At 34.7% G+C, this 25,738-nt stretch overlaps 1 protein-coding gene across 3 annotated transcripts in view; it reads left to right on the forward strand.

The window, feature by feature from the left end:
• Nucleotides 1–25,738, forward strand: part of FAF1 (Fas associated factor 1) — a 532,153-nt gene that overhangs the window by 242,825 nt on the left and 263,590 nt on the right. For all 3 annotated transcript variants that reach the window (XR_009258134.1, XM_058717421.1, XM_058717422.1), the window contains exon 7: nt 13,100–13,205. Coding sequence is in view for 2 of the 3 variants with exons in the window: in XM_058717421.1 (XP_058573404.1) it covers nt 13,100–13,205 (106 nt within the window). In the remaining variant the exon portion in view is untranslated. The remainder of the gene's footprint in view (nt 1–13,099; nt 13,206–25,738) is intronic.

The following is a 25,738-nucleotide window of genomic DNA, read 5'->3' on the forward strand; positions in this document are numbered from 1 at the left end:
TCTACCACAGAGGGTAAGAAGTGGGAGAGAATTCATTGCACTAGGGCATAGGAAGTGAAAGAGGAAGCTGCTGGTTTAGTCCTTGCCTTCTGTGACTCCTAACCTAGTACAATGTGACCTTGTGAATAATTGCAATAGTCTCTTCTTTTCTTCCTCTGGGAGAAACAGGTCTAGAGTGGGGAAAAATACTCTAAGTGTTCTCATTAAAACTTCCTTTGTGGGGAGAAGCAGCTTGGGCAGAAATAGTATACTCCCTATGAGCAGAGGCAGAAGTGAAGAAAAGCAGATGAAACACCATTCTTCTCAGGATCCTTGAGGTCTCTAACTCTCCACATTTCATATGTGTTTCACTATACCCATTAAGCATGGTATATATAAAAAGGGAAAGACTGAAGTATTCCTCCTCTGTCCTTAGCTTCTTATAACTATCCAGCAGTTGTGGTAGTAAGTATCCACCTGTGCTCCTAGCCTTGGTTCTAGCTGAGGTGTATTGATATTCATATAAACGTAGTATGCCTTTTTCTTTTTCTTTCTCATTCTTGTCTCTTCCACCCTGTACTGAAACTCTACTTGACTCTCATCTTTCCCCCTAACCCCAACGAAGAAAGATAACTGAGAAGCACCATGTAATTTTGTGGGATTCAGTTATTTGAAGGACATTCTGAAGATGCCTCCAGACTCTATCCTTCTTCTATTTCCCCAAAACCTCACAATCTCTGCACAAATGTTAATTCTTGTAATATTTTTCACTCTTTTGTGTGTTTCCTGCTAAGGTATACTTCCTTATGCAAGAAGAGTCACACCCACAGGGTTCTGACTTAGAATGAGAAGAAAGCTCTCATTCTAAGGGTATCGTCTTTGGAAGGACTTAAAGCAACCATCTAATCTAGTCCTATTTTATGACTGGAAGAACTAAGGTACAGAAAGGAGAAGTTAGTCTGTTAGGCCTTAGCTTTTTCATCGAGAGTGATCAGGTTGATAATTTCTGCCTCCTGGGACTTTGGGGAGGGGCATTGTGATTAAATAAGATAGCTCATGTGAGCACTGTGCAGGTCACAGAGCTAGTTAATGGATGAGTGAGGACTTGGCTGTCAGGGAACTCTTAACTAACTCTAAACCACTCATTATAGTGCCTCTGAGCATGCTCAAAAGGTCAGAGTGAATATGGTCCTCAATATAACGTCTCACTTCAGCCTGGTTCATGTGTAAAGTAGATGCTCATAATATCCTTTAAATGAAGATGGACAAAGTGATGCAGCTCCTTTAGGAAGAGGTGAACAACTTCCAATGGGGGGCTTTTTTTGTCTAAGTATTTTTATTTTCAAACCCGAAAAAAAAACCCCACACAGTAGGTTTTAATGTCTAAATAATTTTCTGACATGTTATTTGAAATGGTTGTTCTATGAGTGTGTCTTCTTCATGGTGACTTTTTATTGATCAATATTTGTGAGATGTTAGCAGCGTAGAAGAGAGATCTTAACTGGCCTATACATGACAATTTTGTGAAAACTTTGTATATGGAAGTAAATACTCTGAATGGATCAAGTAACTTTTTTTCCAAAATGCTTTACAAAATAACTTTTTGTTGTTTTTACAAAGGATAGTCACCTTTGGGAATACTTTACCAGTGTCATAATCATTATGATATTTGATAACACTTTGATATATCATTTTTAAAGTAGGTCATTATTTCTCAAGAATTAGTGGATATAAGCGGTGCTTCAGGTACATTATTGTGACTGCTGTTCAACTTAAATTTAATTCTAGTGAGTATTAGAATTTGTAAAAGTGACATTAGAAAGTATTGGGTTAGTAAATGTTTCAAAATTTAATAAGGGGGTTACTAAAAAGTAGCTTATTTTAATAAAAGGACATTTCCCTGAAGTTATGCATTCTGGATGAAAGAAGAAACTTTTCTCCAATTAAAGCATTGATGGAGTTCACAACACATCTAATTGGATTGATGTACCAAACCCATTTATTCAGTTTACTGCCTATTGATAGGTCAGTGACCACAGATATTAGCTTGTTAACATCACACTTTGAAAAAGAATTGCAGGTATTCTCTATAGTTGATTTAATGAACAGTCAGAAACTTGGTCATAATTCATGAAACAAAAATCAATATGTCTGTAAATGTAATTTTTTTTTGTTTTCTTCACATTTTGTCTACATGGATGGAATTATTTTTTGACAGTTTTGCTATAAACTACTTGATGGATCACAGTATATCACTATCACCACTAATTACCACATTTTGATTCATCTTACGTACTTTGGTTAATACATTTTGCTGAATCCAATATATCACTATATTGATAAACAGTAATTATAAAGACACCTGAACTTGAAATTATCATGAAAAATGTTATTAAGAATTATGTGAAACCAAATGTTTGTTTATCTAGACATATTTAATTGCCAGCAAAGAAAGCAATTAAAAGTAGCTGCAGGGTAAGAGGCCAACCTTCGTTAAACGTGGTTTTAAGATTGTTACAGAACTTGTGGTGATGATAACATGGTGTCTTGGAGGATGTTAACAACTGTAGCAGAGTGTTAATTAAGAATGATGTAATCTGCAGCTCAGAATTATTAGTATCATATGTTAGTTTAGCTGGACAGGAGCAAAACCTAGTTTCAGTTATGATAAGGGCTCAAGTTGTATTTATAGTGGAAAGATTAACATTTTATTTTTATGCTCTTCCTGAGACAATTTAAAAATCCTGAATAAAATACAGTCAAATGTAAACATCAAGTCCCTAGCTCATTTACATATGTGCCAGATTTTCAAACTGATTGCTATTTGAACCTAATCTGTCATTGCTGGCTGCATTAGCTACAACAAACATTACATTTACATATTGATTTCTTATTTTGTTTTAGTGTAAATAATCCATAATTATAGTAAATTTGGTCTTTTGTTGACAAGAGCTCATATGACTCTGTAAGTTTAGAATGGAAATTTAAATTGCCATGTGTGATGCTTTTTAATTTAAAATCTTGATGTATCTGAAAGGATAAAAAGATCGCTGTAGATCATAAAATATTCCCAGAAACAAAAAAGAGAACATTTTGTAGGGCCTTTTGGGGAGATATAAATTATGAAGTATTAATGAAAAATTCAGTAGCACATTTGAAGTATATTATCTACATTTTTTCTAATAAAGTAATTTGAAAAAAATTACTGTTTTTGCTTCAGATTCAGGTCATATTTAAAAAGTAAAATCTGCTGGAAATGAGCCCTCTAAGTCTGTACTTTATACTGATAGTTTTGTTTAAAAAACCACTACAAGAAAATAAACAGCATATATACACAGCAGGAATGAAACAGGAAATATTTTAATCTTTATATTGGTGTTAATACTTTACTTATTGTAACTACATATACAGCATTATTTTGAGAAGTATGATTTCACTGTCAACAAGCTATATGTGTCAGTGAACATGATGTGTCAACAAATCCATGGTTTCCATTTACATTGATTAAAAGGTCTGTTGTATTTGTGAAGATAAAAATAAGGGGCCCATCCAATTGCAAAATGGTAGCTATCAGATTGTTCAAGAGTTTATTTATATGGTTTACATTTTTCTATAGAGATCAAATTTATATACAATAACATACAATTGTTTTTTGCAAATTTATTTATTTACAATTAAATTTTTTTGAGTGTAGTTGACACACAATGTTACATTAGTTTCAAGTGTACAACATAGTGATTCCACAAGTTTATACGTTATGCTGTATTCACCACAAGTGTAGCTATGATCTGTCACCGTACAATGCTATTACAATATCATTGACTATATTCCTTATATTGTGCTTTTTATTTCTGTGACTTATTCATTCCATACCTGGAAGCCTTTATCTCCTACTCCCTTTCACCCATTTTGCCCATACCTCAGCCAAAAATGTACAATTCTTAAGTTTCTCCCAGTTATAGGAGTTTTGACTAAAGCATATTGTTTTCTACCATGGATTTCAATGAGTGAGGTTTTAATTTGGAGGTGTATATATTTATATATTTATACATTTAGAAGCTTGTGTTCAACTGATAGCAGCTGTTTACATGGTGCGGTGAATACAAAAGTTCTAAAAACCTTTATTACATTAGTTAATGTAATAAGTATTAGTATTAGTATTAGGATTAGGATGCTATAATAAAATACCATAGAGTGGGTGGCTTACACAACAGACATTTATTTCTCACAGTTCTGAAGGCTGGGAAGTTCAAGATCAAGGAAGGTACTGGTAGATTTGGTTCCTGGTGAAAGCCCTCTTCTTGGCTTCCAAATGGTTGCCTTCTTGCTGTGTCCTCACATGGCAGAGAGAGAAAAAGCTCTGGTCTCTCTTCCTCTTCTGTTAAGGACACTAATCCCATAATGGGCGCCGCCTTCATGATTTAGCTAAATTTAACCTTCTAAAGGCCCTACCTCCAAATACCAGCACATTGGGGATTAGTCGTTCAGCTTGTGAATTCCAAAGGGACGCAAACATTCAGCCCATAAGAGCCCTGAAACCTAAATCTGAATTTGTTGTGTTTCCTAGTTTGCTTGTTTAATCTTGATGGATGTATACTTTATAACAATGTTTCTCTTAGAACTGTTAACTATTTTAATAGGAAGGCTAGGGTATAGGCTGCCCAAATCTGCCCACTGAAGACTTTAAGAGGGAATTCTTGATTTAAGAAATTGCTGGAAAGGAAATTCTTAAATTACTGTCATATTCTGGATGCAAGATACCCTGCCTGCTACTGCGCTACCCTATAAAATAGGCCTGCTGCTATTTGGCAGGAAGAAAGCCATACCTCTTCTTCTATTTAAATGTTTATTTATTTTGTGAGAGAGAGTGTGTGCACAAGCCGGGGAGGGCAGAGAGAGAGAGAGGGAGACAGAGAATCCCAGGCACTGACAGTGCAGATCTCCCATGCAGTTCTCAAACCCACAAGAACCATGAGATCATGACCCGAGCAGAAATCAAGAGTTGACGCTTGACCTACTGAGCTACCCAGGCACCCCAGCCATTCCTCTTCTTATTAATCAGGAATTAACAACAGGTATATAGCTACATGATGATCAAATGATTGTTTCACTACCATAATGCAGTGTTAAGCTAACCTTGAAAAATCACTGCATTATACATATTAAATAGCCATGTGCTTTCTGCAGAAAGAGGATCTCTAAAGTGCTCTTTCAGTGTGAAATGAACTCAGTCAAGACAGTAGACTGTTAACATTTATTTCTTTTTTAAAAAAATTTCTTTTAATGTTTATTTTTGAGAGAGAGAGAGAGAGAGAGAGAGAGAGAGACAGTGAGTGAGGGAGGGGTAGAGAGAGAGGGAGACACAGAATCCGAAGCAGGCTCCAGGCTCTGTGCTGTGAGCACAGAGCCCGACGTGGGGCTCAAACTCATGAGCCATGAGATCATGACCCGAGCCGAAGTCAGACGCATAACCAACTGAGCCACCTAGGCACCCGTTACATTTATTTCTTAATGCTGTTGCTTTTATCAGTACTTGATCCATAGAGGCTAATAATTGATGGTTTTTTATGCCCACATGTATAAAAATGTATGTAGTTTCAAATTTACTTACTGGGGCTTTTGTGTTAAGATTTGCTATACATTATTTTCTCCTTATTAAAAAACTGGAGAGGGTGCCCGGGTGGCTCAGTCAGTTAAGTGTCTGACTCTTGATTTCAGCTCAGGTCATGATCTCATGGTTTGTGGTTTGAGCCCCTGGCTTGGGGTCTGCACTGAAAGCATGGAGCCTGCTTGGGATTATTCTCTCTCCTCTCTGCCCTTTCCCCCGCTCGCACGTGCACCCTCTCTCTCTCAAAAAATAAACAAACTTAAAACTGGAGGGCAATATAAAATGTATTAAATTAAGCCAGTGAATTAAAGGGAAATTGGTACCTACTAGAAGGCAGATATTTTATAGATGGCCTCTTGATTTCTGATAAATGTTCATAGTTAAATTGGAATAGGATCTCCCCAGGCAGAGGTGGACATTCTACTAATGAAATGGCACTATAAGTGTAAAACTTGTGGACAAAAAAGAAAGCAGAGTGGGATGTTCTACTGGAACTATTGCTGGAATTGTGTTGATGGCTTCAATATTGATGCTTAGCTATAACATTGAGAATTTTAAGGGAGTAGTTTGTTCCCTTCCTTCCTTCCTTCCTTCCATTCCCTCTCTTGTATCATTCCCCCCTCAATTTTATTTTATTTTATTTTATTTTATTTTATTTTATTTTATTTTATTTTATTTTTTTTAATGTTTATTTATTTTTGAGAGAGAGAGAGAGAGAGAGAGGGAGTGGCAAGTAGGGAAGGGACACAGAGAGAGACATGTACAGAATCCGAAGCAGGCTCCAGGCCCTGAGCTGTCAGCACAGAACCTGACATGGGGCTCCATGAACTATGAGATCATGACCTGAGCTGAAGTTGGCTGCTTAACCAACTGAGCCACCCAGGTGCCACCCCCTGTTGCCCCAATTTTAAAATGAAGAAACTAGCTAGGAGAATTATGAGATGGTATATATGAAAATATGTAGCACTTGGTCTATTAATTGCCTAAAAATGTGAATGTTCATTGTATTATATTGTAGTGTATTTTTTACAAATAGTCACTAGCTTAAAGCTTGGGAATAATGTATGTGATTCTTATTACAATTTAAACATTAATTTCACTCTCTGAGGGTAGAGCAGTGGCAAGTTTTAACAGCTCTTATCTTTTGTAGAAAAAAAATCTTTTTGTTGGTAAATGCAAATATTCTAACTGAAAGGAAAATCATGATGAAGAATCAAAAATTAAATACCTTACAGTGAGAATAGAATATATATTCTATCGAAACCATTTCTTGCTTTGGGTTAAAATTGAAGGTTGTACATTTGCTTATACCTTTCCTTCTCCCTCTAATTGAAGTGAAAACATGCCATTAAAAAAATCATTTCATGTTATTTCTCACCCACCCACTTTGGTTGGCAGTAGTCCTTAGAGTTATTATAAAGGTTAAAAGTTACATAGCATGAATGACTGCATTTTGAAGGTAAAAGACTGCCTGAAGGTAGATTAACTGAGGCTAGCTATCCTAATCAACCATTAGAAGGCACTGTTAAAAAATTGCTCCTAGATGCAATAGCTATGAGGACTCATATCATTCTGCTAAGTAGCAGCTAGAATCTGTGTCTAGATAATATTGTAGCAATAAAGTCTTTGCCAATTATACCAGTCACCACAGTAAATTCTTTACAGCTTTCACCCCCATTTCAATTCACCCCCGCCCCCCCCCCCAAAAAAAAAAAAACCTCAGAAAACCAAGAAACAAAATTTACTCAGTTCACATGCCAGATTCTGTGGAAAGCCTCTGTGGTTAAATTTAGGTATTCTTCCTCCTTATTTCCATAGCACCTTAGGAGAAGTGGTATTAGCATTCTTAGCAAACAGTACCATATGGAATTGTAAGTTTACTTATCTTCCCATCTCTCAATAAACTCAGTGAAGGTAGACCTGTGATCTTACTGGGTTCCCTTTCTCAGTACCTGGAAAACAAATCCTAAGGGTTAGACCTGGGTGGCTGCTTCTTATTTTGTGTGTGTCTTTAAGCAAGTAACTTAACATCAGTTTTGCCATCTGTGAAATGGAAAATGATAATCATAACGTCATAAAGTTGACATGAATTTCTTAATGCCTGATGCCTAGTAGCACTCATTAAAGGCTAGCTATCATTGTTAATGGCTAAGTGAATGAGTGAGGCTGGAGTCTGAGGTCACAAATAATATCTTTAGCTTACTCCTCCAGACAAACCATTCTCACAAGGAATATGAATGTGGTATATCAACACCAAATAAGACCTGTGTAAAAAAAGAACACTGTGAGGGAGTCTAGATAACATTAGGCCTAGTATAAAATTACATTCAATGCATCAAAAAAAGTTTTATCCTCCATGAGCTCCTGCAGAGGAATGGAACTAAAACATGCTACTAAAAAACACCATAGATCCTTTTATTAATGTTTCACTGTCATTGTAAGATTTCAGAGTATGAATACCCCTCAAAAGTGTTCCGTTTTCAGGATGCCTGGGTGGCTCAGTTGGTTAAGGGGCCAACTGTTAGTTTTGCCTCAGGTCATGATCTCACAGTTCCTGAGATGAAGCCCCGCATTGGGTTCTGTGCTGACAGCTTGGAGCCTGCTTGGGCTTCTCTCTCTCCCTCTTTCTCTGTCCCTCCCCTGCTACTTCCCTCCCATGAATCTGCTTACTCTCTCAAAATAAAAATAAAACAGCTAAAAAAAAAAAGTGGTCTGATTCCACTAAGTTATATAACAGGGCACCTTAAAGCTTATATGCCATAAAAATTTCCACTTGGCTTTCTAAAATTTAATATTCACAGTTCTATGAAGGATTATTCTCCTTTTCCTGAAGAGGAAACAGAATTTACAGAGTAATTAGGTGTCTAAAATAGGGCCTTGTATGTGGTGGACATTCAGCAAATACATTGAAAGAATGTATGATTGACATTTCAAAGTCAAACAACTAGCAAGTAGTGGAGCCAAGGATTCAAATCTATCTCTGTGACTCTTGAGCAGTTTAAACCTATAAATATTTTTTCTTGCCTAGTTACCTTGCCCCGGGACTATCCAGGAATTGTAGAACTACACTAAAGTGATGTTCTTCTAAAGTAGTCTGAGTCAGTGCTGGTCCTAACAAACCTTTTGCAAAATTACTGCACAGGTCTGCCAGTCAAGATCAAGAGACATCTAAAGAATTGCATAAAGGCAAGCACTAAAAGTATTAGACATGTGTAGATCCATATGTAAAGATAAAGGAGGATCTATACAATAATCAAGACTTCTGGAATTCTGAGCTCCTTAGCCTGGCATTTGAAACCTCCATAATGGTCGTGTTTAATTTTTTGAAGTTTTCTTTTTCACAAACCCTTCATCACATCTCCTTATACTTCTTCCTTATTGCTTTCTGCACTTTTCCCTATATTCTCCAATCTCCATCTCTGCTCAAACTAGCCTATAGTCACCCTCCATATCTACGTGTCCAATTACTATCCATTCTTCTTTGTGTTACTTCAAAGTACCGTTTCCTTTCTTCACAATCCTCGCATCTGTTTTAAATTCTATGAGTAGTCTATCTTGACTATAACCAATAATAAGGGGACAAGTGGGTGGCTCAGTCAGTTGAGCTTCCAGCTCTTGATTTCCACTCAGGATATGGTCTCACAGTGGTGAGATTGAACTCCATATCAGGCTCCATGCTTAGTGTGGAGCCCACTTAAGATTCTCTCTCTCTCTCTCTCTCTCTCTCTCTCTCTCTCTCTCTCTCTCTCTTTTTCCCCTACCCTCCCTCCCTCCTCACTCACACTCTCTCTGAATGAATAAATGAAAATAATAGGAATCAAATAATTATAGAAGGAATGAATGAATTGTGAACTCCTAGCAGGCAGGAGTCTTAATCATCTTTGTATCCCCAAAGCAGCCTAGCCATTTGGGAGATAGGATACTGATGTGTAAAGGACATAGAATTAAATATAATTTAGAAACTGGGTTTCATCTTTTTGTATCTGCATGACCTTGGGCAATTACTTGACCTTTTTGAACCACAATTTTGTGAATAAAATGGCACTTCATAGATAGTGAATGGCAATCTGTGAATGACTATCTGAGTGAATGTCTCAAAAAAAAAAAAATGACAGTTAGTAGTTCTTTATATGCAGTTCAGAATATGCAGCACGAGCTACTCCTTAAATGTTTATAGGATTCAGTTGAATCACTTTTTATTATGCTAGTTGCCAAGGGAAATACTGATGAGTAATAAGATATCTATCTTTAAAAGACTTGTAGTTTTGAATTGAGGACTTCCACACATGAAACAAATCAAACTGTACAAAATATGCTATAATTATTAAATACAGTATATGATAAAGGAATTGGGAGAAAAGGAGGTCAATAATAAATAAAAATGGTATGTCATAAGGTGGTCTGAAAGCTGCAGTATTGGTAGGGTGGTTGTGAAGGAGGATGAGAATAACATGAACAGAGATTGAATTGAGTATGGTGTGATGTTTCTGACATGAGAAGTTAGCTAATCTCTAGAGCAAAAGCCAAATTTTGAAGAATAGTTGTGAAGTCAGTCTACCTATGAAAGGCCTTGAACTCCAAATAGGCTTTTCATTACTTGCCACTTTTGACCCCAAATTCATTTAGCATGCAGATAATTGAACAATTAACCCAGCCTCTGTTTGAGCCACATTGCATGCCTTTCACACACCGTTCGCTGTGGTCATAATGAGCTTTTTCCTGAATGTTGTCCTTTTTCTGACCTTATTGTACTTAACATCTCAGCATCAGTTGGTGTAATTGCTCATGCCCTTCCTAACTGAAACACTTTTTTTGACTCCCTTATGCTAGACTTTCTTGGTCTTTCTCTTATCTCACTGACCACTTATCAATCTCCTTTACTCTGACTCCTCCTCCTATGCTTGATTTCAAATGATTGGGATGCCTGGTGCTCCATCCTGGCCTCTCTCCTTTTCTAAGCAAACTATTTCTCTAGATTATTTCTTTTGCCCACAAAATCTAAATACTGTCTGTACGCTGTCAACTGTCCTGCTCTGAGCTGTCTTCCTTGACCTTCACCTCTGTATAGCTGTACATGATATCTCTTTTTGGATGTCTAATAGGCATCTTAACATGTCCAAAACTTCATTCTCAATTTCCCCAACCAATATGTTCCCACCCCAGTTTTCCTTGTTAAATCCAATTCTGTCCTTCCATTTGCTTAGGCCAGAAATTTGAGGTTATGTTTTTCTCTCATTCCATCAGTAATTTGTCTGGCTTCTACCTCTGAAAGATATCTGAACCTGACAACTCTTTACCATCTTTGCCTCTACTGCCCTAGTCCAAGTCACCACCACTTCTTACCAGGGCTAGCCTCCTAACTCTTCTAGCTCTCCCTGCCTTACTGTTTCCTCACTGTAGCCTGAACAGCCAGAATAATATTGTATACATGTAAATGTAAGTCAGCTCTTAACTATTTCCCTGTTTAAAACCTCCAGTGGTTTTCCCGTGCAATTACTATAAATATCAAGTTCTTTACTATGGTCTGCAAGGACCTACATGATCAGACTACTGCTATCTCTTTCTTATCATAACAGCTTCAACTTAAATGGCACTTCCTCAGAGATGCCTTCCCCAACTGTTCTGTTGAAAATAATTCCCTTCACGCTGTTCCTTTGTTACCTTTTTAATTGTAATCCTATTTTATTACTTCATGGCACTTAGTATTCTCTAAAATTGCTTACTCATTTATTTATTGTTTGTATCCTTTACTGGAATGTAAGTCTCATGAAAGCAGGGATCATGTTTGTTTTTTTTGTTGTTGTTGTTCACTGCTGAACCCCTAGCATCTAGAACAATGTCATAAACATAGGTAGGTACTCAATAAATATTTGTTAACTGAGTGAATGAACTTACTACGTTCTGCCACTTGTTATTTCCTTGTCTAAAAAATGCCACCCTTCTGTCTTTCCCAGATGAAGCAAAAATTTCTTGTCTTCCAAATGATAAACACAAAGGTCCTACTTATCCAGCATATTTCAACTTATATTTTTCTTCTCCTCTAAAGCTTTCCTTAACCATTTCCCTCTTTCAGAGACAGAATTGAGCACTTCCTTCCATGTTTTCATTATACTTTTTTCAATTTCTCAGTTGTACCTATTGCATTATACTCTGGCTGTTTATATATTTGTCTGCCTTCTTAGATTGTGAAGTCTTTTATGGACAGGACCTATGTATTATTTGGGTTGATATTCTTAGCACATGGAATAATGTAAGACATTGAGTTAATGTTGATAAATAAATTAATCAAAATCTTAATATCTATAGTAGTTTTCAAGAAAGTAACATTGCTTTGTGAGATACAAAGATGAATAAGACTCTTGCCTTCTGGAAATTCACCATTTATTCATTATTTACTACATATTTATAGTGTGACAGGCATTATGCTTAAGTGCTAAGGATACAGTGACAAAGGTTCCTGCCTAAAGAAACTCTATTTTAGTTAGGTATTATTTCCTTTGATTTTCATCAGTAATATTTTATGCTATATATTGGTGTTTCCTAGGTATTTTTAGTCTATAATTAACCTGGGAACTCTATGGGAGACAGTGGGACAGAGATTAACTGCCTAACCCTAATCTTCTGTTGAATGTATGTTTATCATATAGTTACAGATTAGCAAAGAAAGAATAATAAAGGCCAGAACTGTGTAGCACACCCAAATTGTCTTCCCACCTCCACCAGTCTGGCACAGTTATACCTGAGGCTGCCAGTATAGATTATTCATACATAATGGTGACAGATTTTTATTTTCTGGAGTGTTAACAGTGCTTCTTAAAATTGTCATAAACAAATAGAACTATGACTTATATTTCTTGTCTTAGGTGGTTAATTTCATTTACTCTTCATAGTTCTGATACATTTCTAACATTTTGGTTAATGTTGCTCTGAATTCTCCCAGTGTCTAAATTCTGTATATTTCTGAGTCCTGAGTGAAATCACAGATATTTTGAAGGAATCTGGGGATAACAATTAAAATTCTGTAGTTTTCAGTCAGTATCTTCTGAATTTTGACTGAAACCATATTTCTATTCTTACACAACATTCATGAGTATAAATAGTATTTTATATTTCTGTTCTTCTAAAACAGCTGTTTCACTTGGATTTGAACCAGAGCATTTGAGTATACATTTTAGTATTATATTTGGAATTTGATATAATTGAAAAATTTGGTTCTCTTGGAGGAAATACATATGTAGACAATAGCCTATGACTTCTAGAAAATTCTTATGTATGCAAAGTGTTTAGAATTGAAGTTTAAAAACACCTTGGTAGAGAAGGAGTTAACAGGTTAGCTCCCCTTGGTTGTTCTCAGCATGCTCTCTTGCCTTTAGGAGCTGAAGAGATGATAACATTGGGCCCGGACATGCCTGTGTGGAGGTTATGGTACTCCTGGGGTTTTTGCAGCTAGCTGTAAAGCAAGCTAGAACATGTTCATCTCAGAGTTCCTTGTTTTTCTTTCAACCCTTTCAGTGCCCTGCAGGAGTCATTAAATCAAAACTTCATGCTGATCATCACCCACCGAGAAGTCCAGCGGGAGTACAACCTGAACTTCTCAGGAAGCAGTACTATTCAAGAGGTGAGTTATGTCTCACAGCTAAGGAATAAAGGTAGCTCATTATAGCTAATGTTGACCCTGTTAAAGAGGGCTTATCTGTTCTAGTTGGAAACTCTCTTTATGTTTCATTATTGGGTTCTTAATTTTAATTAACTGGAGCATCAATGATTACTGTAGATATATTAAATGACTTGACCTAGAAAGATAGATGTTATAAATGAGAGCTCTTGATAACTCTTAAAATAGTCAACTTAAAACCTTGCTTAGAAATAACTCATTGTTATTACATAATGCATTTTATGGTTTTATAGTAATGATTTAAAATATTAATTTGGAAATTGTGGACAACATGCATTTTTGAACATGCTTGTACTTTATTTGAAAGGTTGCTTTCAAATACATTATTTACAACATGGCTTTTTCCAAAAGGAATTTGAGAAAGCTTTGCTTAAGTAGCTCAATCCCAACGTTGGACAGTATTCGTGAAATGCCGTTGGAGACTGTCAGTCATTTAGCTCAGAATATCTGAGAAGAGTCTATTTATAGTGTTAATATTTTCTTCAATGTGGCCAACCAGGGCCACTGTTTCAAAAAAGAACCGCCCCCAAGAGAGAAAAGGTACCTTCTTGCCTGTGGCCCCACCCACTTAAAACCCAGTAATTTATCTCCATGGGGGGAAAATATTCAAGGGTTTGACAGGACTTGTGTTTAGAAACATTGAAATGACAGTTATAACACATTACCTCTTGTTAGTTGTTAAGACAACAATCATTTGTCTACTAATATTTTTATAAAGAGAATTATGTTTAATCTTGGATTATTTCATAATTTTTTTCTTGGACTACATTGGTTAAAATAATTACTAATGTCATAATGAAAGAATGAGTTGTTTTCACCTAGTCATTTTTCAGACATATATGAATTGTTTTAGCAGTGGTTAGACTATTAATGGTTTCCTTTTTTGATGTTTTGTCAATGAATTTCAACTTCTGAATTTGCCGTAAATAAATCACTGTTTGAAGTTTATTTTCTTTGTTTATCACTTGAATAGTTGGTTGACTAGTAAATTTTTCTCAGCCCATACTTTGAATCATAAGCTTGAATTTGATTTTTTCCCCAGGGTTTAAAAATATTAATTGCCATTTCATTCTTAACCTCTACAATGGGTGTTCTAGTTTCTAAATTGAAAGTTTTAATTCCTTGGAGAATCATTGTTGCTTTTACATTAAAAATAATGTTTAACTATGGCTATATTGCAGAATTTATTCTGGTAACTTTATGGTGGTAAAATTTAAGTTATATATTGGATGTAATTAAATAAGGAAATTTAGTTTCTAACAAGTAACTCCATTTTAATCAAGAAAAGCAAAAATAATATGAAGTAAATTTCATTCTGATTTACTTTTTTAAATTGAAGACTAGTATAATGCATGATGGATAAATATACACTTCTTTATTTTCCTTTCTGACTGAAATTTTTATAGCCAAAATTTTAACTTTTTTTTTTAAACATTTCCAGTTTCTATAGTTTGAGTGTGTTTCAATTTTCTCCCACAAGAGGGCAGAAAGGACTATTAAACTGATAGTCTAAAAATGCCATTCAGTGTTTTCAAATTAGCTTCTCTTATATTAACAAAAAGGAGCATAATGGCCAAGTTATTGTTTGATTTACAGATAATTGGCATATTGCAAGGAGGAGACTTAATTTCACCCTTTTAAATTAAACAGGGAGATTTAAAAAGACATAAAATATTCATTAATGTTCGGTGATTATAAAGTAGTGGCATATATTTATTTTGCCTTTATTACTGTTTCGATGGGAAAATACTGCAAATATTTCCGAAATCGAGTTGGCCATACTGACAAGTTGAAATGTTTAAGCAGCGTTAATGCAATCTGCTCACACCTGATATCCTATGCAGAATGATTCAAAATGACTACATCAATTATTAAAAGAAATATTTAAAATTCTGTAAATGTGCCATTGTGCGCCACAGTTGGCTGAAACTGTTCTCCATTGCCTGCAATTTAGATTGTCAAATATATTTTAAGCCTCAAGGACTTGAAAACAGTAAACCTTTTCATACCATTTTCTAAATGAAAAATGTCCTAGAAATATTTTTGCAAAGACAGATATTCTTAACGTATTTCTTTGTAAGAGTTTGGTTTCCTCTTTTTCTTTTTTCTTTTTTTAAGTTTATTTAAAATAAGATTTTGAAATGCTAGGTGCCAGGACAAAATAAATGAAGTTTCTAATATCAGTTGCTTTTTATGAGTAGACAGGTACATGTAGGCTCTTTTATTCTGTACAACTTAGAAAATGAATATGGATAACACTCTCTAGGCCTGGGATTACACTCTGTAGGTCTAGTCCTAAGACTTTTCTTCTTCAACTTGTGGAATACTTGGGGGGCAGGGAGGTAGTTGGGAAAGAATAGATGCTTTTATGCTACAGCCATGCAACCCAGAGTGACACTTAAGTATGTGGCTTTTTTTGTTGTATGATTAAAAGTCAGTTTGCAACACAATAAAAATATAATGTCAGTATGATTTTGTCATACTAGAAATGTTAGAATTTTTGTAGTACTAGAAATGTTAGAATTTTTGCTATGAATGTAGAAGCTTAGTGATGCCATACATCCTAAATTATAAATTAATTTCTGTCATCAGTTTCTTTTCAGTGTTGTTTAATATTTCCTAGAATGAATTTTGACCAATATGTGAGGGAAAGGAAGAAAAACCACCTGATTTTTTTTCCAGTGTAGGAGTATTTTATTTTTGCTATAGGTGGGGGGAAAAAAGCCCATTTTTTTTGATATTTTTAAATTTTGAAAACCTTGCATATACAAGAGAAAGCTTTTGTAATATTTTTGTCCCAGAGAGAAATTTCTATTAAATGAAATAGGGTTGAAAAGGTCCTATGAATTCAACTTTTAATTAGACAAAATACATTTTTTAAAATACTGAATTAGAAAATAGAACTTAGATGTAGTTTGAATTTCAAATAAACTCTTCAGTGACCATATGTTCATGCAACTTAGTGGTGATAAACCGATAGTTGTGCAAGTGTTTGTTCATTCTGGCTCTGTGTTCTCTTGCTTCACAATGCATGACTTATGTCCTTCGGGTGCTCTAGATTTTAATTTAGGCTAGTTAGATATTGGGTTTTTTTTTTTTTAATCTCTTTACAAATCATTCCATTTACATTATCCTTCTACTTGAGGAAAAGACATTGATAGCATAAAACGGTCAGACTGGAAAGTTGGAAGTAGTTGTAAGCCTAAAAATCCTTTCTCTTTTTTCTATTTAACAAATTATCAGATAATATGACAGTAACTTTGTGACAGTCTTTCTTTCCACCTTTTTGGGTCCTGAAGTGGCTACTTGTCACACTTTAAAACAGTGAATTTCTTTGAAGATTCAAACGAGCTTACCTAATTTTAATGCATTTTCTTCACTGAGAATTCAGATTTTTAAACAGTTCATTATATTGATTGTAGTAATACTACTTTCTAATACTGTTAAAATCTGTGATTACAAATGCACTTGGGATTGGTTAAATTAAAGGAAAAAGATCAATTTGCCTACTGCAAATCCTAAACCCAGGTGTGGAAAAGGATATGAAGTCCCTGAAATCAAGCCAACTTTTCTTGGAAACTAATTCTTTGTTGTCCATATTACTATTGCAAAAGCTTCTATTAGGCAAAATATCCACTTTTCTTTGCAGATGTCATACAAACTTAAGGAATACACACATGACCCAGAATAACAGTGATAAGAAACCTAAGTATTTTTGGTATGGAATCATGGAGTATTATCTGTTACAGCAAGAAGCATGATGAATAGCTTTTAGAATTATTTAAATCCTCTTCCAAGTTTCACTTTACCCTAGAATTCTCACTGTTCTTATTAATGTTGATTTAGTTCTTAAGGGAAATGAAATGGAAAAATTGACAACCTATAAAGATATATCTTGCTTAGAAGAGTAAAACATTTCACTACTAATACTAGTGATTGTCAAATGAAGCCAGTGGTTTGAATTAGCAATGAGAAGTGAACTAAATACATAAATCATACCAGTCCTTAAAAATAATCTTGACTAAATAATTGTGAAATCATGAGGCTAGTCTGATTCTGCAAATTTGAAACGTGTTGGGTTTTATGTCTATTTTCCTACTTGCTACTTTCTCAACTTGCTTGACTAACGTATATTTCAAACTAGTCTCCTCTGATGCTGGAGATCATTAACAACAATTAAACATGTAGTTTTTTACAGATTGTACTAATAAGCAATTTTCTGGTATTGGGTTGACTATAACTGTTTAACTAACATGCCCTTTCTCTAAATGTTTTAAGTATAGGTGTTTTTGTTTGTTTGTTTTTTTGTTTGTTTGTTTTCTAGTGTGGAGAGGGCGGGGGTGCTGGCACAGAACTGAAGAATAGAGTAGCTGAGAATGTGCATATGCAAGACAGTAAATTAAATTGTGTGCTTGTTTAATTAAAAGTTTAAGTGATTTATAAATTTACTTCAAAATAAATGGCATATATAAACTCAATTAGAATGAACCCATTTTAATTAGCATATATCATAGTTTGATTTTTTAAAATTTGAAATCACAAGGTGACATCTTAGCAAGAATGAAAGACATAATTTCTTAAGCAACTGGGCAATGAATTCAAGCCTTTATTCAGCTTTCAGAAAAGGAGATTATGAGTTTCTTTTAAATATGCATGTATATTATTAGTTTCAAGTTACATGTTATAATCTGTTGAAGTCATACCACTTAAAGCGAACAAATTGCTAATAATCATTTTATAAATATTGAGGTTACCTGTGATTCTTAATGAATCATCCCCGTAGGAAATAAGTTTAAGTAAAATTTACAATGTGGCCATTTGAAACTGACAAGTCTTTTTCTCTCTTCTCTCTCCAAAAACATTTTAGAATAATCTCTATGGGAAATTAAGTATTTAAGTATTCCTTCACCTACTTTCAAGAGGATAGGAACAATGAAATTTTGTTAAGATTTAAGGACAATGCTTTAGTCCTTTGTTACTTAAAATATGTGTATCCTAACATCTTCTTAGCTGACCATGTTTCATAATCTCTGATTTGTGTGTAGGTAGTTTCGAAATGTCTGGGTTGGGAGAAATTATGTTCAGTTATCAGAAACTAATAAACATAAGACATTTTTATATGCAAGAAAAGGCAGAGAGTAAATAATTGCACTGGTGACCAATACTGTAATAATCCTGTTTTACAATATGCACTTGACAGGTTGTAATAGTGCTAATTGAAGAGACTAATTCACACTTGCTTCATTCTATTCAAAGGCAAAATCAGCAGCTTGTTTTGCTTTTGACCAGATGGTCCTCATGAACACCTACTGTGCACTTTAAGTGCTTTACTAGAATTACAAAGGCTGGGGGCTGCGTTCGACTCCAAATGATTTGAGAAGAGAGAGAGAGACGGAGAGAGAGAGAGAGAGAGGGGGAAAAAAAAACCCTCTGTGCTCAATGGATTTGGTGCAAGTAAATTAATTCTAGTGGACCCATTACACACTGAGCCCCCTTTTCAAAGCTCTGAGCCTCCTCGCTTGCTCTGTAGCAATGAGAAAGAGAAAGAGAAAGGCAGATTACTGCAAACAGAAATAAAAAAAAGGGCTATGAAAGGGAGAAAAGAGGCCTTGAAGCCTTTCATATCATTTGAGTTTTTCAAGTGCGTTATTTTTGGGGAGGGTGGATATATGAAAAGCCAATTGGAGTTTTTTTTGTTTTAAAGTGCGCTATTTAAGCACCATGAATATAGGCGCAAGAGCAACAGTTGACTGAGTTTACTGTGGTGAAGCTTTGTGTCCAAGGATGAATCAAATTCATTATATTCAACTCTTTGTGTTTTAACATGAATGTAGGGTTAGTTTCACAAGACTGTGTCTGTTTAGGATAATTATAATTTAATATTTTCCTTTCATAAAGTTATCACTGTAGATGTCTAAAATTTTAATCAAAGCAGATTTCGTACATTGACTTTGAAGCACCCTGACAGTTTAAAATTCAAAGGAAAGCTTTTTTAGTTTTCAAAAGAAAAGAAAGGCTCATTCTAATGGCATTGAAGCAGAGATTATTATAACTAATTAGAAGTCACACATCTGTTAGCTTTTGGTTTGTGACTTACTTATGTATTTTTTGAGTAAAATATATACTTCAAAAATATATTGCGGTTATTGAGTGAACCCAAAGCGATAAATTGCACTTAATAGAGAACGTTTATTTGAGCCAACTGTTTTTGCAAATTTTTACGTGGTCCTGTAAAAATATGTAGTATATTAAAGTCCATTAAATGTGAATTGGAATTGTAGAATTAATTATCATAAATTGGAATGCAGTTCCAAACATATTTTCACGTGGTTCTTCTTAGCATAATACTAATAATTAGCCAAAGTTATTATGACATAACAAGAAGATATAGCAAGCCCAGTTTGTGCAAATTTATAGTTATTCTTATCCTTAAAGCTATTTGTGTACAATACTTGTAATTTGGAATACTGACACTGTAAAATAATGAATTCTTCTAAGTTATGTGTGTGAAGATACAGGAGATCACATCTAGGACATGTCAATTATTTTGTATGTTTTTATACTTTTAAGTTTAATTCTCTTGTGATATATTGTCACATGTTATACTTTTATTTGATGGCATACTGACATAATTCAAGTTCATTTTAATTATAGTTATTAGCAAAGAATACAACAAAATCATGCCAGTAATATGTAAGTTAATGATAATTGTAAATAATTCATAGAGAAGATTATTTCTTAAGTTTGGCCTGTCTCTTTAAATGAATGTTTAGCATTTATACTTTAAAAGGCATAAGACACCAATAACGCTTTATATATTAATATGTCTTAATTACAGTCTTAGGAAATAAAATGTAGAAATGTAAAAACAACCACAAAAACATTTTAATTTTTATTTTTCAAAGACTTTTAATAGAGGGTAACATGCTTTCTTTGATATTTAAAATAAAATTTGATTTATTTCCTATTAATGTCATTACTTTGGGACTTTGTTCATTGAAATATAAGTTTTGAGATGGGGAAGAATATAAGGGGAGTCCTCAAACCTTCAACCAACAAAACATAATGAAATTTATAAGCAATGAGGTGTAAATAAATTGATATCCTTAGGGAGATAAGGATTTCTAGAAAAAATATGAATGACTAGGAAATGCTTACTGAAAAAAAAAAATTTTTTTTTTTTTTTTCTTTTCAGTTTAAATCGAAGGTAAGACTACTAGATTCTCTTTCTTGTAGGTACCATACAAAGCTATCTTTAAATCTAGGACTTCAGTTAGCAGACGTGGATTGACCATGCAATCACTTACTTTAGGTGGGGCTGATTCTTTGGTTTCATACGCATAGTAGTTTGAGCCTTTCTCTTCATGAAGAAGAGTTTATTTCAGCATTAAAATATTAACCCCTAGATTCCTGATGCCAGAGACAAGCTTCTGTCCTCTAAGGGAAGGGAAAAAGAGAAAGAAACCTTTTTCTAAGGTCTGGAAGAGGCTGAAATTTTTAACAGACCTTGGTAGGTACTGGGTTACTTAAGCTGAGAAATATTTTAACATTTAAGTATTCTCCAGCCATTAAATAAGAATAATAACTTCCTCATTCTTCTCCCTACCCAACACCAGCAAAAAAAAAAAAAAAAAAAGAGAGAGAGAGAGAGAGAGACAGAAGTAAATCAGAGGTTGGGTAAGTGAATGTAAAGTGCTCATAAACATAACCTAGATCAAGTCAAGGTATATTAAGGCCTACATGTTGAAAATTATTTACATGTTTATCCTTATATACCAAAGATTATTTGGCCATAAACCCCTTACAACATCTGTTCATGATCATTTTTCTTTTGTCTGATGTGTCTTGTGTATGACTTAATGCTACCTAGTCAAGGAGTTCTTCTTCAGACATATTTAGTATGGAAAATAAAACTTAAACAAAAATCCTATAGCTCAGTTTAGAGCTATATTAACCTTATTATAACCCTCAATATGTTCCTTTTTTTAAACATATTTTTAAAAGAAAAAAGACTTTAAAAGCTTGTAGCAAACATTTTTTATAAATGACAAAATGTATTCCTTGCTTTGTGGTCATTGCGTGACCAGACAGTAGAGTACTGGATTGTTTTAAGGTTTTTACAGCTGCAAGGCAAAAGCATCTGCTCATTGCAAAGCCGGCATTGTTTAATTTTGACACTGACTTCTCCATGCGTCCTTACCAAGCACTGGATTAGATGCCACTAAGATGAAATTTGTTTTAAGTTGCTCCCAAAGTGCAGCTGTCCCCATATATGGCCTAGTAGCTTAACCAAAACAGACAGACATAGGATCAATCAGAATCTTTGTACAGGGTCACCTTACTAGGCTAGAGAGGCTCAGAGAAAGAATGTTAATGATATTTATTGTGAAGAACTGCAAAATTAGTTTCCAAGCTGATTTAGTGTATGTAGAAGTATACCCTTCCCCATTTTAGGGCAATAGGACCATTATTAAATATTTAGATCTTAAGGTGGGCTATAATGGTCCAATATTAAGGTGCCTATATAACACCAGGCATTATTCTTCCACAATGGATTGCAAGAAAAATGATCAGTTTATTGGTCACTAAGGTAGTAATTGACTGAAAATAAAACTCAATCTAAAATGGCTCTGCTAAAATCTTGAGAAGTGGACATTTTTATAGAATGATAATTTTTCTTTAATGTTTCAAGTGAATGAAAAATGAAAGAGCACCTCACTTCCCGGGTTTCCTGGGATTGTGTGAATTTCTACCCAGCTGGTCCAAATTGATTGATACAGGGCCAAATATTTGTCTGCCTACATTTCAAAGTCTATAATTTGCTAATGAATTGTGGTAATAATCTTTCATCATACATGAAAGATTTAGCCAAACAATTTGCTAAGTATGTATTTTGATCATAAAATTTTTGGACTTACACCAAGCTTTACATCTATTTTACAGCTTATGCATGGGGGGTGGAGGGAGAGCAGGGGGAGAAATAATACTGAACATGAATACTTAATGGAAAGGGATGAAGGAAATAAGGGAAGAAGGTACTTTGGAAAACAGTAATGCTGGGAAAGTCCTATGCGTAACAGTGGAAAACAAACTGGATTTGCACTTAAGAGTACAAAATAGGATTTTTAAAATGCCACCAGTTTCAGCCTGTGGTCTCCAGAGGTATGGTATCCATGCAGATGAAGTCAAGGAAGGAATCTTTTCCTTTTTGGCTATAGCTATTCCATACATTGATTATGGATAATTTCTTAAAATCTTTATGTTAGAAAAGCCAAATCCCCACAAATTGAGTGTAATTGAAGGCATAAGAATAAAAGCCAGAGGTTTGTTGGGGTTGATTTAGAGACTTAAAAAAACAAAACAAAACAAAACAAACAGTGAAGAAATAAATGTGATTTGGCCAATTCCAGAAGGTGAGAGAGGAACCTCCCAGGTTAAGCTTTAGAAATGACAATGGGCATCCAAGAAAATATTTTTTCCCTCTAAAACAAAGACTGTACAAAAGACAGTGATGCTCATATTTGTGTGGGGGCACATACTTAGGATTAAATAACCCCCATTTGGAAAAGTATAAGTCTTATTGATGTATTTTTGGAGAGCATCATAAAATACACTCCAGAGAGAGTCCAGGATTAGCCAATGGAGGGAGAGAACAAGAAAAGGTTCTAAATAAGACTCTATCATGTATATGTGATTTCTCTTTCATTGTTAGAGATCAAGGTGCCATGACTTATTTGATTGATACAGACTGAATTGTTTTCAAGTTGTCCATGAAGACAAAATTTAATAATATTGATAAAGTTTTCCTTGCTTTGCAAGTAGGTAGTTAAAATTTAAAAAGCAGATAGCTAGAAAGAGAGAAACCATATTGTAAGAGACTGAACCTTCCATTTTACAGATTTTAAAGATAAGCAGCTCTAGAGTTTTTACATACCTGCTGGACCTCTCTCGAATATGTCATCTTTCTGGAGCATTAATTTCTACCCATTTATGTAATCCTCTTTTCTCTGATAGAGCTAAACCTGTTCTTAAATTTTTTTTTTTTTTAACATTTTTTATTTATTTTTGGGACAGAGAGAGACAGAGCATGAACGGGGGAGGGGCAGAGAGAGAGGGAGACACAGAATCGGAAACAGGCTCCAGGCTCCGAGCCATCGGCCCAGAGCCTGACGCGGGGCTCGAACTCACGGACCGCGAGATCGTGACCTGGCTGAAGTCGGACGCTTAACCGACTGCGCCACCCAGGCGCCCCAGAGCTAAACCTGTTCTAAATGTTAGTACAGTGAAGATCTATCCAAAGTGGAAATTCCTAATGTATATAGGAAAGTTAAAGATTTATATATCAAGCTACAGCTTTATTTCAGAGTAATTGAAATCAGTTGACTTTCTCAGCCTCTTTCCTTCTGTTTTCCCATTTTTTCCTATTTCATTGATTTAATACTTGTCATAATTCTTTTGTAAGTATATTGTTACCATGTTATGGTAGTGACGTTAATGTTGAAGAGATCCTATAATCATTACAAAGGAAAAAAAACAAATCATATTTAAATAAACTCAGTTACAAGTGAGATAGTGACATTCCTGATTCTCTTGTTAATAATTTTATAAAAATTACATTTCAAAAACATTTAAGTTATAGATTATATATGTTAAGTTCAAAATATGCTGTTGCCATTTGTTTCTAGTGCTTTTGGTATTCTGTTATCAAAAGCAGTATACATTTATTTACATGCCTGCCTTTGCCTGATGAAAATGTGAAGTATTTCCTGCTAAGAGGTATATTTGTAATGTCTAATAATAATTATTATAATAGAATATCAGTTTAGGGTGCCTGGGTAGCTCAGTCGATTAAGCATCCGATTCTTGATTTCAGCTCAGGTCATGGTCTCACAGTTTCTGGGTTTGAGCCCATATCAGACTCTGTGCTGATAGTGTGGAGCCTGCTTGAGATTCTTTACCTCTCTCTTTGCCCCTTCCCTGTGCCCTGTGCACACGTTCTCTCTCCCAAATTAATAAATTAAAAAACAAAAGAATATTAGTTCATTTCTGTTGAATTGGGAAATACTTCCCCTACCCTTCTCATTGTAAAGAAGGGAATTTTAATAAGGTATTTTTAAAGCAAGGCTGCTGTTTTTTTATGGATAAAATTTTTGTTGCTGATAACAGGTATGTACATGGATCACTTTGCTTGGAATTGGAAATTTCAGAAATATAATAAAATGTCTTACAAGTTGTAATTTCTATTGGTAATTGGAATTTCAAACAATTGTAGCTAGTTTTTGTATATAATGACTGGAGCAACATGTAAAGTATGACTCTAAAAGTGATTGATACATTAACATGCATACATTTCATCAATTTAAATGAATGTTGATGCCTTCAAATTAAACATCTGTGTTATTGATATACATATCCTCTGTTGCTCAAAAGTGTTTTTAGATTTCCAGGAACTAGTTTAAGAGACTATGATTTTTTTTTTTTTTTAACTTTTCTTTTTGAATGGGCTCACTTATGGCCAGTCTTTCTTCTATGATGGGGAGAAATTGATTTGTTGCAACTGCCAAAAGTTATTGGAAACAAAATGTTGTGAGGCAGGTGGTATTCAATCTGGGTGGTCAAATTTTTGGTTATTCTCTCTTTCCCGAGCTTCTTGTCTCCTTGTGAATATATATTCTGTTTTAGCATTTATCACACTCGTTTGCAGTTATCTATTATTTTTTCCCCGTTAGACTAAGACCAGGAAAACTATCAAATTCATCTCTTTATTTGTGGACCTTCCACTGAATTTGTTACAGAGTCTGTATGCTTAATGAATGACTGAATTTAAAGAGAGCAATCTGTAACTCAGTGAGCTTGTTTGCACCTGAAGGCATTTGCAAAAGTGAAGTCATTCAAGTAATGTTTCTGGTATTTCAAGCATTTCTTTTTTTTTCTTTAAATTTTTTTAAACGTTTATTTATTTTTGAGACAGAGAGAGACAGAGCATGAACAGGGGAGGGGCAGAGAGAGAGGGAGACACAGAATCTGAAACAGGCTCCAGGCTCAGCTGTCAGCATAGAGCCCGACGTGGGGCTCGAATTCACGGACTGTGAGATCATGACCTGAGCCGAAGTCAGACTCAACCTACCGAGCCACCCAGGCACCCCTCAAGCATTTCAAGAATTAATCTTGATATAAATAGGTGCTTCCTTAAGAGGGTTATTATGAGAGGATCTCTGATTTGGCTATATAAGTTCTCACTTACTTGTTAAAAATGAGACCGAGAATAGATAGTTTGCACAAAAAGTGCAAAATAAAATTCTAACAATAACATAGATTTATATCATCCTTAATTTGTAATACCTGCCAGGTCACTTCTTGGTGCTTTCTTTGTAAATGAGGTTATAGCTGGTTTTTAAAAACTTTTCTGGGGGCGCCTGGGTGGCGCAGTCGGTTAAGCGTCCGACTTCAGCCAGGTCACGATCTCGCGGTCCGTG

This window comes from Neofelis nebulosa, chromosome 2, assembly GCF_028018385.1.
Source record: "Neofelis nebulosa isolate mNeoNeb1 chromosome 2, mNeoNeb1.pri, whole genome shotgun sequence".
Lineage (NCBI taxonomy): Eukaryota > Metazoa > Chordata > Mammalia > Carnivora > Felidae > Neofelis > Neofelis nebulosa.